The sequence below is a fragment of the Myotis davidii genome, unplaced genomic scaffold (genome assembly GCF_000327345.1).
Source record: "Myotis davidii unplaced genomic scaffold, ASM32734v1 scaffold59, whole genome shotgun sequence".
NCBI lineage: Eukaryota > Metazoa > Chordata > Mammalia > Chiroptera > Vespertilionidae > Myotis > Myotis davidii.
The window spans coordinates 478830-500553 of NW_006293001.1; the positions used below are offsets into that span (position 1 = coordinate 478830).

Below are 21724 nucleotides of genomic sequence, written 5' to 3' on the forward strand. Positions count from 1 at the left end.
AGGACAGGCAACAGTGTCAAACGTAGTGCATTTTATAAAAATACACAAGAGCACCAGACAGGAGCTGTGGTGCCAACTCCCCAGATGTGATACCGAAACTCTCCAGAGGGCATCTTCATTGTTTTCTTTCTTTGTTCCAGAAGCAAAGGCCGATAATGAACCGAGCTGTTCGCCGGCAGCTCAAGAACTGTTGACAAGGCTGGGATTTTTACTGGGAGAAGGGATCCCAAGTGCCACACACATAACCATTGAAGAAAAAAATGAAACCATGGTAATGCCCGAGGAGGCCACTGCACCCCATACCTGCCCAGAGGATGAATGAAGGGACAGCCATCTTCTCCCACCTGGAGTGGGGAAGTCATTGTTTAGTCAAATAAGTTTGGGCTGTTGTGTATTGAAATGTATTGCAACTCCTTGTGGATTTTTGCAGGGGGCGGGCAGGAAAGGGGGAGTGGGGAGATGCAGAAGGGTGCAGAACTTAAGAAAATGTCCACATTAACCTTCCACAGTCACCACCTGGAGAAGAGTGGCTAAATGAATTGAAGTGGCTGAGAGAATTCCTCAGTAATGATGCTCCTTTTATCTTTATAGCCCCATTTTTCTCATGTGGCTGCTTTGGTATATGCTTTCCTGTGCTTTTTTTTTTTTTTTTTTTTTTTTTTTTGTAAGCACTTGAGATTTGGGAGGGTCAGCGGGGTGAGGAAAAGATTTATAGGAGATGAGGCAGAGACAAAATGAGATGAAACCAAATGGTTCATCTACCAGAGAGCACTCCCTATCCCGGGGCATGGCAGCCTGCCACTCTGAGAGGAGATATGTCCGCTGAATAGCAATGAGGGGCCTGCCAGGGGCTCTGCATGGGTGTCATGCCTCGAATGCGATTGCACTGACCACCAGTCTCCCTTCCCCTGCCCCTGGAGCCCGTAAATCTCCAGGAATTGAATCAGGTTGCAGAGCCCGTGAAACATTATAAAAACAGAGTTCCCAGATTTTCCGTACAGAGGTCAGAGGACCCATTTGTCTTCTGCAGGCTTGAAATGAGAGGAAGTCGGCTTGTTTGCTATTTCTGTTTTCCAAACGTGCGCTCCCACTCAATTATTTCTGAGAGTGCCCTTGCTATAAAAGAGAAAAATCAGCAGGGAGGGGAACAGAGCAAGGATGTTTTCCTTAAACTTTCGGAGACTGTATAAGCTCCCAAGATTTTAAAAACTGTTAATCGTTTTAGCATCAGAAGCAAAAGCATGTGTAGAAGCGTCCTGTGTGAGCCCTGCTAACTTACCTCCTTCCGTTCGTCTTACAGTGCACAGCTCTGAGCCAAGGCATCAGTCCTTGCTCCACACTAACAAGCAGCACCGCATCTCCTAGCACCGATAGCCCCTGCTCAACCTTGAATAGCTGTGTCAGCAAGACGGCAGCCAACAAAAGTCCCTGTGAGACCATTAGCAGCCCTAGTTCCACCCTGGAGAGCAAGGACAGTGGAATTATAGGTAAGAAGCACACTGCTCGGTAATGTAATGGCTCAATGCACGCCAGCCAGAGCATTCATACACCGGCTCTTTTTAAGAGGGTTTAGCACGCTCTGTGAAGGTCGGTCTGTCAGGGCCTGCCTTCTTCTTTGCAGACAGCACTGGCTCTGTGCACAGCCGACAGAATGAAGCATCGGCTTTTACATTCCTTGGCGTTTCTTTTCTAACACTGGACTCATTTGGTAAAAAATTTTCCCGATCGGATCTCGCCTGTGGAGTTACAAGAATCTTGCTGTCCTCACCAATGAGTTGCATTTGTTGGGGGTTGGGTTCCATCCGGACGCAGCAGGGCAGTGAAATCCAGGCATATCTTGAAGTCTCCCCAGTCCAATCTCAAGGTCATTCACATCCCTATGTATTTCCAGGCGTTTGTTCTTTAGTTTCTTATAATGGGATCGGACCAGTTTTGAGGCCAGGATTTTCAATTTTCTGAGCGTGGTCCCCCTATCTATTCCCGCAACACTTACATAGTAGGCGTGCTTGTCCTGCATGAGGGTCAGGAGACACGGATTGTAGTCCTGACTCGTGCTGCTCAGCTGCCTGACTTGAGCAACATTGAATTGAGCTCTTTGCACATCTCTTTCCTCTCTAAAATGAAGCATTCTGCCCTAACCGGTTTGGCTCAGTGGATAGAGCGTCGGCCTGAAGACTCAAGAGTCCCAGGTTTGATTTCGGTCAAGGGCATGTACCTTGGTTGCGGGCACATCCCCAGTGGGGAGTGTGCAGGAGGCAGCTGATCGATGTTTTTAACTATCCCTCTCCCTTCCTCTCTGTAAAAAATCAATAAAGTATATTTTAAAAAATAAAAATAAAATGAAGCATTCTGATTAGTTTAGTAGTGTCTGGTCCCAGGTGCATAGTGGCATCATCCAGGGAATTTAAGAGCCCTTGTTTTCACATCTCATCCCGGACAGACTGCACTTAAGTTTCCGCAGGCGGGCCGGGGTGTCTGTGTGTATCAGGTCTCCAGCTTGGCGCCCTTCAGGTAACAAAAGTGTGGGACCACTGGAGGGTTGTTCAGGTCCTTCTCTGCTCTAAGACCTGCTGTTTAACATCTGTGCGCTACCCAACAGTTCAGCTCCTTCCCTTTGGCTCCCATATTAATATGTAATTAAATGGAATGGCATGTGAGTTCCTTGTCTTCAGTGACCTGCCATCTCTTTTCCAGCGCAGTTTGAAAATCCAAGTTGCAGGTTCACCCAGTCTGTATTTTGGAGGTGGCCCCAGAGGGTCTGTGAGATTCCCGGGTCTGGTTTGTGGGCAGCCTGGTGTCACCCTCACCGTGGCTTTGTGTGGGGCCTCTTAGTATGAGGAAGGCAGCGTCTTCCCTCAGTTTTCACGTGGAATTAGGCTCTTTGCTGGGGTTTTGTTTCATTAATTGCTTTATTGAGATATAATTCATGTACTATAGTATTCACCCATTTAAGCCATTGAATGGTTTTCGTTATATTCAAAGTTATACAACCGTTACCACAATCCGATTTCAGATCATTTTCATCACCCCAGGAAGAAAACCTATGCCCATTAGAAGTCACACCTCATTTCCCCTCTCACCTCCAGCCCTACTCAGGCTACTTTCTGTCTGTATAGATTAGCTGATTCTGGACATTTCATATAAATGGTGGATTGAGGTTTTTGTAGCAAATTTAAATTCTCACCTCACTCTGCTTCCCCACCTGCTGTGTAGTCTGGTTCAGCTAACTTTTCCCTGTTTTACTTCTGTTCTCATGCCTCTCTCTCTCTGAGCTGCTCACCACTGCTAGACCTTTAGTATTGATCTGTGATAGGCAGGTAACTTCCTTTACACCATTCTTAGCTCTTCTGAAATTCCCTCTCCTTACAGTTGATTTTCATTCAAGGAGTTAGCCAGTGCTACCATTTTGGGGGGACAAAAAACTTTTCCTTTTCATTGTATGTTCTGGCATTGGCATTGTGTGCCTCTTACGATAACGAAGCCAGTTTCTTGTTTTGACTTTTCAAAACAATAAGTTTCAAAAAGTTTAGAAACTTTTTCAGTCACAAAAATATGACACTCATTCATTCATTCTTCCCTCTCGCTGTCTCTTATTCTCCCTCTCATGGTGATACAGTGCTGCACTTTATAGAGCTCTAATGAGAGGAAAGAAAAGTTGCTGCTGGGTTTTCTGTATTATCCATGAAAGACCAAGCTTCTGGAATATTGAAGTCCTTAATGGGTGCTTGATGTAATACAGGTCCGCTCAGTCCCAGACTGCTCAGTCCCCTTATTACATGCTCTCCACAGCACCTCAGTATTTCCTTCAGTTGACTTTTTCTTGTTTTATTATTTACTTCTGTTTCCACGTGGAAAGGGGTCTCATCTATTGTATCCCAGCTCTCTCTTGAGCTCCTGTGGCTCAGTGTTGGGAATGAGAAATTAAAGAAGCAATGCAGGATTCCCATCCAAGTTGTCACTGTCGCATCTTTTAATGTCATCTGTATTTTAAGCTCTCTTGTCCTTATAGTTAAATGACACATTTTATGATATTGAAGCTGTCCTTCGCTTTTTGGCTCAATTCAACGTGTTCCCTTAACTCAGCAGATGAGTGGGAGGCATTGAGAAGGGGTAGGTCCCTCTTTTACGGAAAACTCCAGATTGGAGACTGTGCGTCCTGTTGCTGTAGCTGGTCTGCAGGCAGCAAGGGCGTAGGTGGCCAGGATGGAAGCACTGAACTGGTGGAAACGCTCCTCTATGCTCTCTCCTTGCCTGGCCTGCAGAGTGACAGGCTGTTGCCAAGGCACACATGGAGGTGTGGTAGGGAACAGGAAGAAAAGCAAGGGTTTCCTCTCCAGACGGACCGTAGCCACAGCCCTTTGAAGGGGCAGGAGTGGTGGGGCCGAGGAGGGAAGGCAGTTCCTCCTGAGTCAGGACAGGGTGTGCGGGTTCCGTTGCCCCTCAGCAAGCGGGCATCCGTGACTCCGTTGTGGGTCTGTGGTTGCTGGGGCTGCGTGTGTGCTTTTGCTCCCTGAAGAACAGTGTTTGTTTTGATAAGGTATAGCCTGGGAATGGCAACCTTGAGGCCTCGTCAGTGTTTCACAGAATGAAATATTCAGGAACACAGTGATCCTAGTGGGCAGAGATGAAAGGGAGATAGCTTGGCTGTCTGTTTCAAAAGGCCTGGCAGCTGCTGCTCACAGAGGCTGATTCGGATCCATGTTCCAACTTAAAGCCTGCAGATGAGAGGAAGAGGCTTTCCGCTTACTTTTCCGTCTTAAGTTGTATAAGATTTGTCAGTCTGTAGAGCTCAGGTCCAAGTGGCAAAGGTATGGGGGACGGCCAGTGTAAAGCCCACACAGCTTATGGCACTGCAAGCTTTGAGGAACTAGGCAGTGATGGCGAACCTATGACACGCGTGTCAGAGGTGACACGCGAACTCATTTTTTTGGTTGATTTTTCTTTGTTAAATGGCATTTAAATATATAAAATAAATATCAAAAATATAAATCTTTGTTTTGCTATGGTCGCAAATATCAAAAAATTTCTATATGTGACACGGCACCAGAGTTAAGTTAGGCTTTTTCAAAATGCTGACACGCCAAGCTCAAAAGGTTCACCATCACTGAACTAGAGGCTCCCGTACTATAGGGCTCAGATCGGACTTCCATGGCACAGCATTCACACAAGTTATTTGGGACTTTTAGGGAAGTTTCAACCCATCCTTCAACATTCCTGGGCCTCCCCTTCCATTTAAGCTGATTTCCATCAGGCTGCTTATATTTGATCGAAACTTTTGCCCAGCAACGCCAGAGGGGAGCTTGTTCCCACACGCCCAGACAGCCTCCTCGGGGCAGCCACAGGGTGCCTGGCCTGGGTTCTGTTTCCACTGGCTTTGACATATTGCAGGGGAAGAGAATTTTCTTTTTAGGAACTGCTCAGGAGGAGAAAAGGCAGGCTAATAACCATTAGAAGAATTTATTGGGCCCCTTCCAGCCTTTCTCTGTGGAAGCCAGAGCTTAGCAGAGCCCTCCCCGAGCCCCTGTTCCCACTTTATTGTGTTATACAGAGGGGAGTCCCACTTTATCCTATTTCAGGAGGCCCAGGTTCTGCCAACATAAATGCCTTTAGAGGTATAATAATTCTGTCATGTAGAAATACTGTCTAAGCTGAATGGGATCAACTGAATTCCCTATGAATATCTTCTTTCTTTTTTTCCTTTTTTTTTTTTTAAAAAAGCGAAATTCCTTACTCTAAACGCATTGAAATCATTGGCATGACCTAGAAGTTAGTGTCTGATTTTTCAAATTGGCCGTGTGAAAACCTTCTAAATGTGAAACCCAGCTGTACCCAATCATCGTAAACTGGTTTCTCAATTACTTGCTTTGAAAAGGGAAAAACTTTATAAAGAAGTGGCTTTTAAAGGTGTTTCCTCCATGCCTGAGAAAACATTTTGTCTTAGTGATACTCCCTTGATGTAACTTGCTTCCAGCTGTTACAAATAGAAATTGGAATAAAGAATGTTCTCTTTGGGATCTGTGTGTGAAAAGCAATCTGATTTTTTAAAAAATTTATTGATGAGAGAAAGAGAGAGAGAGAGAGAGAGAGAGACATTGATTTGTTGTTCCTCTTAATTGTGCATTCATTGGTTGATATGTGCCCTGACCAGGGACTGAACCTGAAACTTTGGTGTATCGGGACAACACTTTAACCAACTGGGCTACCCAGCCAGGGCACAATCTGTTTTGTTTTTTTAAAAAGCATTACTGCAAATAGTGGGTTTTGAAACATTTTTTCATATAAACATGTTGTTTAATAATTTGTTTATGCCCATAGCATGATCAATGTGTGTTTGTGTATCTATTTTAAGAAAATGGGCTTTTCTCTATTAAGAAAGAAGAAAATTGGTTATCAGATGAGGAAAAACAAACAATACCCAGCTTTCCATATCAAGATTTTTAAAAATAATAAGTCTTTCCGATCCATCAATACATGTGGTCAGGACAAGGACTTACAGGCAACAATTAGAACAATTCTGGCTGAGAAAAGAGGTTGTTGAAAGTCAGTCATCCCCTCTATTTCCTCCTTCCACTACCTGCATGTACCTGCTGACATGTATAATCTCCAGATGCTTTTGTGGATGTGTTTCCTTTTGAGAGCTGGTGTTAGTTAGGACAGCTCCGGGGACGGGGGGTGGGGGGACCCAGTGACAGTGGCCCTGTCTCCCCACTGGGCGTGTCTCCTGCACAGAGCAGGTGTGTTCACCTGCCAGGCTCCCCGACATCTGAGCCACTGCATTCCACCAGGCCAGGATGATTAAGTGCCCAGAATTTGAAAAAGGGAAAGAACTTGGGTCCTTCCTGCTGCCTTTCCCCCTTGCCTTTGCTTTTGTCCTTCTCAGGGTAAAGCCAGGAGGCAGGTATAAATTTAGGCAGGGCAAGACCTTCACAGAAACATTTTTCCTGCAGGAGTGATTTCCAGTGAAATGATGACACCTGAATTAGTACCCTGCTGGTGCTTACTAGCTTTTGGTAATACTTGTCTTTCTGCTCAGTCGCTTAGGCTATTTTAAGAAAAGTTATGGTGGGCTGGCTTTTGTCTTTCTTGTCTCTCTTCTATGCCCTCCTAAGCTTGTAAAATGAAAGTGGATCCAGAGGTAGCTTTAGCCCTTTTATTTCCTGGACTGTGTGTCCCAGGGAGATGATCAGATGCAGAGAGAGGCATACAGAGAGGAATGCATTGTACTGTATTTTCATTTTTAACTTGTAAATCCTGCCCTTTGGATTTCATGCTAATGTGCTTCGTTGCCACCTGTATTGCCCTGTTTGCCACTAAATTGAAATGCTTCCGAACTGATTTGGTAATAAATGTTGTTTCAAATCTGTGATAATATTCATTTTACTACATTGCCTGCAATTTAAAAAATCATCCTTAATTATAGACACTTTCTTTTAATTTCCTAGGTGAAGGAGGAAAATTTGCCTTTACATATGTAATTCTGTAATATATTTAATGTGGGAGAGAAATCCTTGGTGACAATTCGAGTCAGCAGAGTGCCTGCCATGCTTTCATTCAGACTGGTTGTCCTGTCAGTGGAGCAAGTATTTTTTGGCACCTACTGTGTACCAAGAGCAAGTTTGTCCAGTACTGGAACAAGGGACAATACAGATAAGGCAGAGTATCTAGGTCAAAACTTGTCCACCTGTGGAACCAGAAAACGGTCTGTTGTCCTGTGGAGGGTCTGGGCAAGTTGTCAGTGCCGAAAAGGGTTTAAAACGTGGCGGAGATTGACACCTGCGATGGAAGGTGAATGTTGTAGGTGCATAATAATACCAACCACTGATAGTGCCTTGTGCTCTTTTCTGGAAGATTCAAGAACGGTGGGGAGTCTTTGGACTGTGTCAAGAGCTCCTCTGTCTGTGCCTTCCGTGTCCAGGTTCTGTGAGGCTTTAACCACCGTGCTGCGTGCTCTCGGTAGGAAAAGTCATGTTTCAGTCCAGGGGCTCTTCTCTGGAGACTGCTCCTGCCGTGTCCGGCTGAATGAGGGCCGTGTGGCTGAGTGAGGCAGGGCTGCCCTCCCCCCACCCTTCTCCTCACCTCCCTACCGCCCTGCTCCAGCTGATCCTTGAGGTGTTTCCACAATCAAAAGCCTGAAGAATGCGGCTATGAATGCATGGCTCAGGTCCCCGGCCTTGCTGCATGTCATAGCAGAGCACGCCTTGCGCAATGCGCGGAGCACTGAGCTACAGATTTGGTACAGAGATCTGTGTGTCACAGGCCAAAGCCCAGGGCATCTGCAAGGCCAGGAGAGGAGGAGGGCTCAGCTGCATGTACACGGGGCTGGGCAGGAGGGCCGAGCGGTTGTCCATACAGAGTTGCAGCAGGAGAAGCCAGAAAGTTCCCCGGAGCCAAAGGTAATTCAGGCCGCCACCCTGCCTGTGGCATTCCAGGGAAGGGCGAGTTAGCCTGCTGCCTGCACCGGAGCCCTTTCCTTGCCGGCGCTGGGGGAGATCAAAGGCAGCCACGAAGGGAAGGTGAGCCTCAGAGGTCCGTGTGTGGCTGTCGGCTTGTGGGTGGGGCAGAGGGAGAAGCACGGGCTGGCATTTGTGGTCAGAAGGCCTCATGTGCGCTGATTTCATCCATGCCACCTTTCCCTTTGCCACTCTGGGAAATCCAAAGTATGGGTGGCAGCTGGAACCGTGTGCAGTGTGAGTGCCAAGGAGAGGACTACGGAGGCCAGGGTGTTCATATGCCGCTTCCTCGACTTGTCTCTCTGATCTTTTCCCATCAGTTATTCTTTCTTTGCTTAACCTTTTGAAAGTTATTCATGAACTTTATTGGGTCATGTGAGGAGGTGGTGTCTGCAGTAGCTGTGTTTTCCCTTCTTATTCATGTCTTCCCTGCTCTCACTTTCCTAAGCAGCCATTGTGTTAGTTTCTTGTTTGATCTTTAGTTCACCGGTCCAGTGGTTTCGCTCTTAAACTCTTCCTGTCAACCATGAAGTTGAATATAAAAGTTTTAAAAATATTTGTGTTCTTTAGTGCTACTTTATTTTTCTTCAGTTTTATGGGGAGGAGGACGTTCTTGGGTACCGATGATTTAGGAGGCCCTTTACATGGGCCCTTGTATCTGAGTTTTCTCCCCAGTCCAGGGAAGGACAGAGGGTTCTCTTCATCGAGCCTTTGAAAATGGAGAATGCGAGACAGTCCTGGTGTGTGCAAAGAAAATGCCAACTTCATACTATTTTCATCTTTTCAAAATGTATATTTGTGTGTGTGGTGTATGCTAACCAATCAGGATAGTGCATGCACATAATTTATAAATACAGGTATTTGGGGTGCAGTCTCCAGTATTTATACTAACGCTGTGGCATGGTCAGAATAGTGTAGAGCCCCATTCTGGAGCACAGCGAGGCCGAGGGCCCTGTGGGGCTGTCCTGCCCACAGGGCTCCTGTGAGTCCTCAGTGAGTTGAGATATGACAAGGGTTTAGGGCAGAGCCCATACATAGTAGACACCATTACAGCATTCATTTAGCCACTTGTTGCTATTTCCTAAGGGTACTCATTTATTTATACTTACTCTCTCCCCAGTGAATGTGAAATGCTCACACATAGACATTTAGTAAAACAAGATTTTTCTTTCTCAGTGAAGGTCTGAGTTGGGGAAAGGAAATAAGAAGAGCAGGAGAAAAGGTAAAGTCAGGAGTCAGGCTCATACGATTTTATTTATTGTATTGTTGCGTGGGAAGAACGTTTTATGTTAAGTTTCCACATGGTCAATATACAGGGAGAAATACAACCAAATACATATGATGATGTTTGTAAGATAAAGATGAGAAGTGTACCAGTTCTTAGCATTGGGCCCAGAGATACACACCCTGAGATCCTACCCACACCCTGGGGCCTCAGGAGAGAAGCCAAGGTTGGAACCCAAGCCCCTTGCATTTTTTAACCTTTTTTCTGCAACTCGGAAAGAATTCAGCTCTATCTGTGTGTGTGTATTTGATATCAATGACCCTTAGTTCCTAAACAATTGTGGGCTAATGGTGTAGTCAGTTTAATTTTCTTCTTGATGTTCTTTTGAACTTATAACTGATTTATATCTTATCGAAGTGCTTGTTGGGCCCTGGACTGAAACTGATTATTTTCCCTGGTTCTATGTTAAGTGTACATTCAACATAGAACCTTCAAAAAGCAGAGGGGGCGAAGGAAGATTGGGAAGGAGAAGGCATATAGCTTTATAGCGGAGGCTTATGTACCGAAACATTTGATGACTGAGTGGATCTCTCTCTCTGCTTCCCCCACCTCCCCACCTGTGGCTCCTTCCTGGCTGCTGTGAGCCCATGACTGGCCCCTGTCCAAAGCCCCCTGCCCAGGGGCTACTGTTTTTAACAAGGCAAACTTCATGAACTGCAAAATATCCCTTAGCCACGGATAATTCAGAGCAACTTGTACATGGTAAAGGGAGTGTGCAGTCAGAGAACTGGTATCAGACATACCATTAACTCCGTGTGTGTGTGATCATTTTCTCCTGAGAAAGTATCTATAAGTGTGGGGTTGATGGTTCTCAGCCCTCCACCTCTTTTCAAGGTTGTGGTCGTGTGTATGTCCTAATACATTTTGTACTTTTTTTTTTAAAAATATATTTTATTGATTTTTTACAGAGAGGAAGGGAGAGAGATAGAGAGTTAGAAACATCGATGAGAGAGAGACATCGATTGGCTGCCTCCTGCACATCTCCTACTGGGGATGTGCCCGCAACCCAGGTACATGCCCTTGACCGGAATCGAACCTGGGACCCCTCAGTCTGCAGGCCGACACTCTATCCACTGAGCCAAACCGGTTTCGGCTACTTTTTTAAAAAAATAGTATAGCCCTGCGCACTAGCATAGTCAGTCTAGTTAAATTGTGCTGTTACTACAGAGGAAGATAACACATTGTTTGTGGTTAAAAATAATTTTCATACTACACAGAGAGTCAGAAGTAACACATGTAAATCAGCAAGCAGTACCCAACCTAAGTTAATACTACACTTGGGACTCCATGTAACCTCACAGCTTGCTAACACGAGGCCTGATAAATCACTCATTTACAGAACCTTGCCTGTTGGAAACGTGCTTGAGACCCAGTGTGAGTGATGATAGCAAGTCTTGTGTTGATGAGAGTATTACACGTGTCCCCATGTCCCCCTCTTTACCCCCCTCCACCCAGCCCCTGCCTCGCCCCAGGCCTCCACCCCACTGCTGTCTGTGTCCATGGGGTATACAGATAGGGTGCCCCCCAAAAATGTATGCCCACTTTGAATGATTATACAGTCAGTGTTTAGTAACATATGATTCATTTTCAAAATTTAAAAGAATCTACAGAAATGAATAATTTGTTTTGTCAGTGCCTGCTTTCAAACTGATGACTGTTCTGGTCCAGGCACCGCTGATAACACAAAGCAATGGAATCACAAACATCAAGAATCATTTCATTCGGTGTTTGTGCTCTCTCAATTCGTCAGCTGTTGCGGGTTTTGTACCATGAACTTTATCTTTTATGTATCCCCATAAAAAATTCTAGTGGATAAATTTTCTTTGTTCAAAGCTTAGTCTGACTTCACCCATTATTTCAAATCAGTTAAACCTGAAAAGGAGTGAAAATGAAATGAGTTACTAGCTGTCAAAGTGTGTTTACATTTTGGGAGATACCCTGTATGCCCCCAAAATGTGTATATACTTTGAATAATTATAAAGGCAGTGTTTGCATTTCAACTCTGTTTTCAAACTTCCAGTAGCATTTTAGGAAGAATTTCCTTTGTTCAAAGCTTAGTCTGTCTGAAAAGAAAGAAATACCAAGTGAGCTATCAGTTATTAAAGTGTGTACACATGTTTTTGGGACACCCTGCATATGCATATAAGTTCTTTGGTTAATCTCTTCATACTGTCTTAATTGACAAAAGCTGGCATCTATACTGGCTGAAGGAATAAAATGTTAAAATTTTCAAGTTGTTAGGGAACTTTAAAGATTATCCAGTCTCCAAAAAGTGTAAAATAGCTTATTTTTTAATGCTTTTTAAAATAAAGTCATAGTTAAAATGGTATGTGTGTGTGTGTGTGTGTGTGTGTGTGAAAGAGACAGAGTTTAAGAAAAGATAGTTTATACAGAGAGAGAGAGAGAGAGAGAGAGAGAGAGAGAGAGAGAGAGGGAACTTGAAGGCAACTGGGTTAATTTAAGTAGGAGTTTGGATTTTGTTAGCTGGAAAGAAACAAAGAAGTTTTTCGTAGCCTGTCATCTGTTGTCAGAACCAGCTTTCCTTTGCTGGAGACTGTGGGGCCGCCCTCCCTGGTGTGCTCCTGAGGTCACGAGGGAAACTGGACAGGGGGGCCTTTATCGGCCCCATTGCATCTGCTTAGGACTTGATGGTGCCTGAGCCAAGGTGCAAGTACACTGCCTGGGCTTCGAGCCATGTAGGTGGACCCAGTATTGGATCCCAGGGAGGAGGATCTTGCGAAGTGGGGCAATCTTAGTGGACTATGTTTGTTGGAGGGCCCGTGGCCTCAGAGCTTCTGGCTTCAGGGCCCTGGTGAGTGTGGATGTCGGAATGCTAAGTGCTTCACAGGACTACACTAATTAATGAGGTTATTGCTGATTAATGGCAATTAATTATTGCTGATTAATGGGAAATGATATCATTAAAAATTGATAATGTGAGCAATGGTGAACTTCATGAGGGCAGTGGAGAGTCTCCGACTTACCAACATCTCATCAGCTTATAATACCGTGCTTTTGAAGTGGCGCCCCTGTCTGGGACTTCTCATCTCAGCTACTGTTTCTGCAGCTGGGCCTTCCTCCCCGCCCACTCTCCTGCTCACTGCCAGGACCTGGACGGTGCCAGGTGTCAGGGCCTGGGCGCTGTGGCTGTCTGGTGAGAACTGGGCCTTCAGCCTGTTCCTTCAGTCCGGGAGCCCTGCCAGGCTGGCTCTGCTTCTGGGGCTGTCACTTGCCACAGGAAGTAGGGGAGTCCCTTGTCTGTGTTCCCACCGCTCGAGGTCTGGGTGAGGACTCAGATCCTTGGGGGTTTGATTCTGAAGTGCACGATACTTAGGGGAGATACATCACTTTGACTTTATTATTCACCTTAAGGATATGCACCCCAAAATAAAACAGACGACTCTGAAACCGAATAAATCACCCCCACCCCAGCCTATAACTTAGATATTGGCACAGTCTGGGAACCTAATTAATTATAGCATATCTGTGGGAAATGCAGATAAATACTGGCATTATAAATGAAGGTTTGTAACACATGCACAACTTATTAATAGGGTTGCAATGAGTAATTAATTGCCATTGAGTGAGGAATCAGCCCATCAATAAATTAGTGTATTCCTGTGAAGCACTTAGCACAGTCCATGGCATATGGAAATGCTCATTGCTGCTATTACCACCAGCACTAGTAGCATTTTTAGGATAGAAAGTTATACTTGCTATACTTACGCTCCTACGAATGGGAGGCTTTTTTTTAATGGGTCACACAGTGAAGGCTGCAATTGATTCCAAACAGATGGGAGATGAGTATTAATACTCTGGATAGAATACTTGGAAATGCTGGGAATAATGACAGACACCCAAAAGGTATGACGGGCCTGTCACAAATAAATTTACACTTTGGTTGAAGACATAATACCAACCATCCTGAACCAATAACAGTGAGATGACCGGCGGTGACCCCACCTGGAATAGGAGTGTGTTCATTTGCTCACCCATTGAATTAGCAAACGTGTATCGAGCACTTAGCATGTGCCAGGCGTGGTGCTGTTCAGAAAAGAGATCCTGGTAGTAGATACTCGTGAAGAGGGAGGCTGCAGAGTGCAGGGGGCATTTTTACATAGAAAGACAAGAAGTGAATGGTAAGTCCTGACTGGAGCAGCAGGAGCAAGACAGTTTTAGAATTGGGGCAGAATGCCCTGCAGTCACAGAGAGGAAATTGTTCTTTCTTTACTCGTTAGCCTTAAGGAGCATTGTAAAAATAAGTGAAATCCCTTCGGACCTTTTGATCCCCAATAGCAGGCTCTGTGGACCTAATTCACCAGCCTGCTGATAAGAGTGTGTGTCCTCCTGGTCTGTGGATGAAACAGCTTAAACCAGGCGCTGGGTTCTGAATGCAGTCTGACCACACACAGCAGGGACACAGAGGGATCAGAAGACATGGCCCTTGTTCTCAAGGACACAAGGTGAACATCTCATATGGCTCAGGGCCTTGAAATTGGAAGTGGCTATTTATAGAAGCGACGTAAGGTGCCTACAGGGTGGGACAAAAGTAGGTTTACAGTTGTTCGGATGGAAAAGAACACAATGCTTAATAAAAAATAGAAGAGTAAACTTTCACATGCTCATAACTGTAAACCTACTTTTGCCCTGCCCTATATTGCTGTTTTTCTTCATCATTTTCCTCCTCTTCTGCCTGGACGTTCTTTTGTGCCAGTTTTCTTCCTTAGAGATTAAATTTTAATTCTGCAATCACGTGATCCTTCCCACACTCGTGTTTTCCTTGCGTTGTTTACATAGTGGCTTTCCAGTCTACGCCACTAAAGGAATAAAGTCCAGTCAGCCTCTGGGGATGGTCTTGAACAAATGTTACAAAGTTTAATGCTAACGACCAAATTCTCTGCTTGACTCCATCACTGCATTTTTGTTTTTATAGATTTTTCTCCTGCATCTTTTCTGCATGAACCATGGTGCTGCCCTGTCCTCTCCCCTGTACACAGATGTTAATTTGGAAAAATTATTTAAAGGGCCAAAGGAATTTAATGAGTTCTTTTGTGAGCAATTCATCTGTTACAAAAGAGAGGCAACATCATCTCCAAATCACACAGATATACATTAACGCTAGATATGTTTCGACAGCTTTTTCATTATCTTCTTATCAGCGTTCTTTTTCCTCCCCTGTAGAATAATTTAGCAGTTTATATCCCCTATTAAGCAGCATTCTTCTAATTTACCAAAGCACATTGTATGAAGCAGACTTTGATAAAAATCTGTGTGGACCGGAAAACGTTCCCTTGATGGTGGGGAGGGCTGTGTGTGTGTGTGTGTGTGTGTGTGTGTGTGTGTGTGTGAGTGTGAGTGTGTGTGTGTGTGTGTGTGTGAATTCTCAACAGCCCCAGTGGTGCCTGCCAGCCTTCAAAGTCTTTTGGTCTCTCATTTCAGCCACAATTACAAGTTCATCCGAAAATGATGACCGGAGTGGCTCCAGTTTGGAATGGAATAAGGACGGAAGCCTAAGGTTAGGGGTGCAGAAGGGCGTGCTTCATGATCGGAGGGCAGATAATTGTTCCCCAGTGGCGGAAGAGGAGCCCGCTGGGTCCGCGGAGAGCGTGCTGCCCACAGCCGAAGCCCCCGGTGGAGATGGTCCAGTCCCTTACTCTCAGAGCTCCAGCTCGCTAATAATGCCACGGCCCAACTCAGTTGCAGGTAAGGCCACGCTTCTCCTTAGAAGGGTTATCTTCTGGGCCTGCGGTGCCTGTGTTCACTCTCTCCACTTGGGAATCTAATCCAGACGCCAGCCGGCTTTGTGATCCGGGGTCAGGCACCTAACCTTTTCTAGACCTCAGTTGACCCCTGCGGAAACACGATCAGGCTCTACCGGATGGTCTTTAAGGGATCCGACTGCTCTGGAAGTCCCCAGGAAAGTATGCTCACTTTAACAGCTGGTAGTTCAATTTTGAAAATGAGATGTGTTTTTAATAAACACTGCCTTTATAATTATTCTAAGTGTGTGTGTACATTTTTGGGAGGAAACCCTATATTTAGACTTTCTTCCCTCTCAAAGAGCCATAAAATACCAAAAATTCTGTCCTTGTTTTTGTTATTTTAAGCCTGAGTATAAATTCATGACTTTGTATTACATCTTGGTAAACTGGAATCATACTTCAGAGTGAGTTTGTTAATATCAGCGCAAGGAATTTCCAATCCAACTTTCAAACTTAGCCTTTACCATTGAGGCCCACCATACAGATGGGAGGTCAATTTCTGTGTAATTGTTATAAGGGATCTCACAGCTTAAAACATGAGCAGCGGAAGTGAGAGCTCTCGGTCAAGGAAATGAAAGCAGGCACCATGTGGCAGTCGGAGCTAAGAAGGCGATACGAGAGTGGTGACTTGCTACACGACTGGCCACTGGGTGGTTGCAAGCGAGGAGAGAAAGTTGGGGGTTGGGGTGGGGAGAGGAACTCTGCAGCTGAGCTGTGACATGCCTGCTTTCATGTCCTGAGTTTCTAAACTCAGTGCCCTGGGGTTGAACTTAGAAGAGGAACTTGTTTTAGTCATTCTTTGTTACCAACACAATGCTTAAAATTTTTCTTCTGCTAATGTGTGGACCCAGGTCCTCCCTTCCTACATCAAAGGCTTTTCCTGTGATTTTTACTGCTCCTTCAGGATGTGGCAGGTCACTCTGGTTGTTGTTGGATGCTTTGTTGTGTGTTTTTGTGGGTTTGTTTTTTTTTTTACAATGAAACTCTGAAACAGCTTGATAAATAAATTGCCCTAATGGAAAAGTTCCGAGACACAACTCTAATTCGCTTTCAAAGGACATAAAATGGCCTTATTCCAGGAGAGAGGCTTGGCGTGTCTGCCAGAGAGTGGTACTGAGGGTTTATGCGTATTTGAGTGATGGTTCTTCCAAAAGCTTTCGTGTCCTCCCACCGCCATCCTGCTACCTACAGTGTAACATGTTGTCCCCCAGGCGTTTTAGACTGGATTTACTTAGTTATGATAAATGCTTCATTTGTGTTATCCCAGAACTTGATGGTTTTATTGACTTCAACAAAATAGCAAACTTGTATTCAGTTTCATGGAGCTATTTTAAAATTAAGGGAAATGTTAATAAATTAAGTCGACAGTGTTAAAAGCCCCCGTTTGGGGTGATGTGCCTGCTTGATGTTCTTTTATGGGCTCTCCCGCCCTGTGAAGTGACAGTGGGTGTGAGCTGAGCTTTTCCAGGCGTCGGCAGTGATTACAGAGCAGGGCTGTCTGGTTGCTGCTGTGTTCATTCATGAGCCTCTCCGTATGCACTTGAGCAAGACCTCCTGTGGACCTGGGAGGGTTTTGCACTCTGGGTTTGAGCAGTGACTGCCTGGCCTAATGGGTCTGCTCGTTCTGCATTGTACATTTTATAAACTGAAAGCATATTTTTTTAAAGGAAATAGGCAAGTGCCTTCCAGCATAGTATCTATTGACAAGCTGGGCATCTGGTAGATTTTTTCATTATCCACCCTCCTACCCCTAAAGCTGAACCTCAGTTAAGAGGGAATGGCAGGATCTTTCGGGTATTATTGAAAAGAACAGAAGATTCCAGTGGTCTGTACTATATGCAGCACTGTTTGTCTAGTGATGAGAAGGCAAGGTGCTACAATTAAACAGGGACTAGGCAATACTCCGTGTTTGAAGGGTGAGAGTAATACATAAGGGACCCTATACTGCAATCTTGAGGAAGTATTTGCATGTAAGATCCATATAAACATAAATTCCATTTGCTAGGAAACATCCAGTGATTGAATGTGATGTATGCAGAGTAAGGACCGGCAGGTGGAGGAAGGGGGATGCTGAGCTCAAGGCACCCGGTCCCCCCGGGGAGCACGGGTATGGAAACAGATGCCTCAAGATGCCAGCTCTTCTTGTCGCTGGGCAAAGCACTGTGGTGGTCTGTTCACCGTTAACCACCCAGCACAGTAAAATTTTTATGTCCAGGGTTATAAAAACAAGTTGGCTAGGTTTGGAGCTGGTTTCACTACACAGAGATTGTCTTTGTAAACGGTTTGTTGGTGTGGAATTGGTTTGCAATCCTGCAGTCAGGTTATTACTGTATATCACATCAAATGTATGGCACGGACATCTTACTCCTTTATTAAAACACAGAATGAGAAGCCTTTAAGATGCTTTCTTAGATCATTTAGAAGTTGGGTAATTAGGGGCTACTATTTTTTTTACTACTTTTTTACCCCCCTTTTGAAATACTTCCTAGGTGGATCAGAGAACACTGTTTAGTTTTCAAGGAAACCAACAAACATCATTACCAGCCAATTTTCTTAAAACTCTAACTGATAATGGCCTGGGTTTAATGGCATTTACCGTTGATAGGTTAGTCCAGTGGTCAGCAAACTGCGGCTCACGAGCCACATGCAACTCTTTGGCCCCGTGAGTGTGGCTCTTCCACAAAATACCGACTTCTGCGCATGGGCCACGAAATTTCAGTCGTACTGTACATGCGCGCCCGCACGTGGTATTTTGTGGAAGAGCCACACTCACGGGGCCAAAGAGCCGCATGTGGCTCGCGAGCCGCAGTTTGCCGACCACTGGGTTAGTCCATGATGTTTCAACAGATGCTTCTCCTTGTTCAGCTTAGATGAGCCTTCCTCCACTCCACCCACCTCACCTCTCTCCACCCCACCCCAATAAAACCTCTTTCCTGCAGCATATGCCAGTGTTCTCCTCACCCAGATGTTGGGTGCAGTGTGTGTGCAGTGGCTTGTAATTAGTTTAATTGTAGAGATATTAGCAGTGGGTTTATTGCAGCATGAAGTTACTGCTTTACCTCTGATTTTTCTCAGCCCCGAATACTGTTTAGGCTTTTGAAAGCATGTAGTGTTAAGTACCAGGAGACGAGTCTGAATCCTGTACTGTTAATGCCCGGGACTCTGTAGGCATGAGTGAGAAGGCAGAGTGGGATCCGCTGGGAGGCCGAGGCGTCCCTGCCTCCACCCTCCACCCTCTCTCTCTCTATGCCTTTGACAACACCTCAGAAATCAGAGGCAGCCAGCAGCTGGTGGCTTGCAGCCCTGCTGAGGGGTGGTCCATTTCAACGCAGCTTACTCGTGTTTGACATAGAGGCCGACAGCGCTGTGGAGTTACGGGGGCCACTTGTTGTGTACTTTGGAGCTGAAACTGTGGCAACTGGAAATCTGAAAACCATTTGAAACTTCATCTCCTGCATATGTGTCAAACAAGGGCTTCTTTTACAATCCTTTATAGTCTCATATTCGTAATCCTCTAGGTCAGTGATGGCGAACCTACGACACGCGTGTCAGAGGTGACACGCAAACTCATTTTTTTGGTTGATTTTTCTTTGTCAAATGGCATTTAAATATATAAAATAAATATCAAAAATATAAATCTTTGTTTTACTATGGTTGCAAATATCAGAAAATTTCTATATGTGACATAGCACCAGAGTTAAGTTAGGGTTTTTCAAAATGCTGACACGCCGAGCTCAGAAGGTTCACCATCACTGCTCTAGGTTGTCACAGAACTATAAACTGAATGTCTTTTTAAAAAATATATATTTTAATTGATTTCAGAGAGGAAGGGAGAGGGAGAGAGAGATGGAAACATCAGTTATGAGAGAGAATCATCGATCGGCTGCCTCCTACACGCCACCCACTGAGGATTGAGCCCACAACCCAGGCATGTGCCCTGAAGGGGAATCAAACTTTGATCTCGTGGTTCATAGGTTGATTCTCAACCATTGAGCCACACCGGTCCAGCTGAATGTGTGTTTTAAGGGGTCAGGAAGAAGGGAAATGGGACCCTGGCAAGGCTCCCAGCATCTTTGAGCTCGCCAGAGCTGCGGCAACAGGTCCGACATTCGTGGCTGTTCCCATTCGTGAGCTGGCTCATGGGTTACACTGTTGGCTGTCCCTTCGGCCTCAGCCTGGAGCGCGTGGGGGTCCTCAGGTGAGGCATGCTGAGGAGCGCGCCATTTGCAGAGGCCCAGGCTCCAGGCAGGAGCCTACAATATGTTCCAAGCTGGATCATCATAGGAAGCCAGGGTGATGGGTGTGGTCCTGGTGACCCACCACAGCCTGGTCAAGAAACTAGAAGTTGCCATTGGACTCCCGTAACTTAGGTCCATTTGGAGGTTCTGATGAGGAGTTAGCAGCCTCGAACAGGAAGGACTGTGTGAAGCCCTGATGCGAATGTGCTCACGCTGTGTGAACAGTGCAGATATGTACTGAGACGGTGCAGAAGCACAAGTGTCTGCTCTTGTAAAGTCAGTGTCAGGTGTTTCTGCACGGACTGGGATGGGGAGCAGGGCACACAGGGGCACACTGTCACAGAGCCCAGCCACGGATCCGGCTTGGGTGGCTGTCGAGTGAAGGGGAGAGGGTGGGGCTGACGCTGAGAAAGGAGAGGACTGAGGCCTCAGAAGGGAAAATCGGAAGGGCCCACATCAGGCAGGTGATGCCAGGGGCATCAGAGTCAGAGGGTACAGCAGAAGGTGGCTCTACCTGACTTCTGTCACTTGAAGCTTGGTCCTTAGAAGCCTTAGCCCTTGGAATGTAACTCCCCCTTTCTCTTCATTAGCCCTCAGATGACATCTGTGTTCTGTTGTCCTGGATGATCATCATATGTCTAAGAACAGCAGGACTTTGTATTGGGCCATTTATTCCACGAACCAAATTAGGTTAATTTTATTTAGATTTCCTTATTGTGACCTAGATATGCAATTAAGAGCTGTTTGTTTTTTTTAAAGACAAAAACAACCCTACTGTATATTTGCTTCTAAGATTTGCTGAGGGTTAGTAAAATTATTTGCATTAATTGTTTTTATAATCCAACTGTGTCTTTGCTGGAATAGACCCTAAATTCCTTTTAAAGGTACCTGTGTGCTGCGAATCTTACAGAGGGAAATGTGATTAGTTCTCTTTAGAATTTTAAAAAGTACGTATGTATGTAATGTGTCCTATATAATAAAAACCTAATATGCTAAGCGTCCAGTTGTCCAGTCAGCCATTCAACCATTCAACCAATCAAAGCATAGTATGCTAATGATATGCTAAAGCTGCTCAACCACTCACTATGACGTGCAAAGACCACCAGGGGGCAGACAGTCGACCAGTCGCTATCATGTGCACTGACCACCACGGGCAGAGGCTCCAACTGGTAGATGAGCTTGCTGCTGGGGTCTGGCTGATCAGGACTGAGCGAGATGGGCTGGACATGCTCTGGAGCCCTCCCACGGTCCCTCCCTGGCTGGCCAATCTCCCACATCTCTCCCCGGCCCAGTAGTACACCAGTGGGGTCCCTCGGCCTGGCCTGCGCCCTCTTGCAATCTGGGAACCCTTGGGGGATGTCAGAGAGCTGGTTTCAGCCCAATCCCACAGGCCAGGCTGAGGGACCCCACTGGTGCACCAATTCGTGCAATGGGCCTCTAGTCTATATATATAAAAGCCTAAACGATAGGATAACTGGCCGGTTGCTATGACATGCACTGACCACCATGGGGCAGATGCTCAATGCAGGGGTTGCCCCCTGGTGATAGTGTACTCCCACAGTGGGAGCGCGGCTCAGCTGACTGATGGGCACCAAGCTCCCCGGCTCACCGCTGGCAAGTGCAGTTGCAGCGGTGCGAGCCTCTCCCACAGACACTCCCCCTGCACGCCTGAGTGAGCGGCAGCAGTAGGCGTGCAGCGGGGACGGGATGAGCAGGAGCGGCACGGTGCCCAGCCCAGGCTCAGGCTCCTCCCTGGCCACCTGCCACTTCACGCACTACTTTGTGCTGTGTGGGATCGAGGTGGACAGTGGGCCGGAGCCCAACGAGCTGGCGGGTAAGACTGGGCTGCGGCGGCGCCGAGATCTGCTGATCCCCACAGGCCAGGCTGAGGGAGCCCACTGGTGCACAAATCTGTACTGATGGGCACCAAGCTCCCCGGCTCACCGCTGGCAAGTGCAGTTGCAGCGGTGCGAGCCTCTCCCACAGACA

The 21724-nt window shown here is 46.0% G+C and overlaps 1 protein-coding gene across 1 annotated transcript in view; it reads left to right on the plus strand.

Annotated features, from left to right (window-relative positions):
• The window catches only part of TANC1 (tetratricopeptide repeat, ankyrin repeat and coiled-coil containing 1), a 176040-nt gene that overhangs the window by 98206 nt on the left and 56110 nt on the right, over positions 1-21724 (plus strand). Inside the window, exons 5-7 of the mRNA XM_015565775.1 lie at positions 141-271; positions 1301-1487; positions 15175-15438. Of these exons, the coding sequence (XP_015421261.1) occupies positions 141-271; positions 1301-1487; positions 15175-15438 (582 nt within the window). The remainder of the gene's footprint in view (positions 1-140; positions 272-1300; positions 1488-15174; positions 15439-21724) is intronic.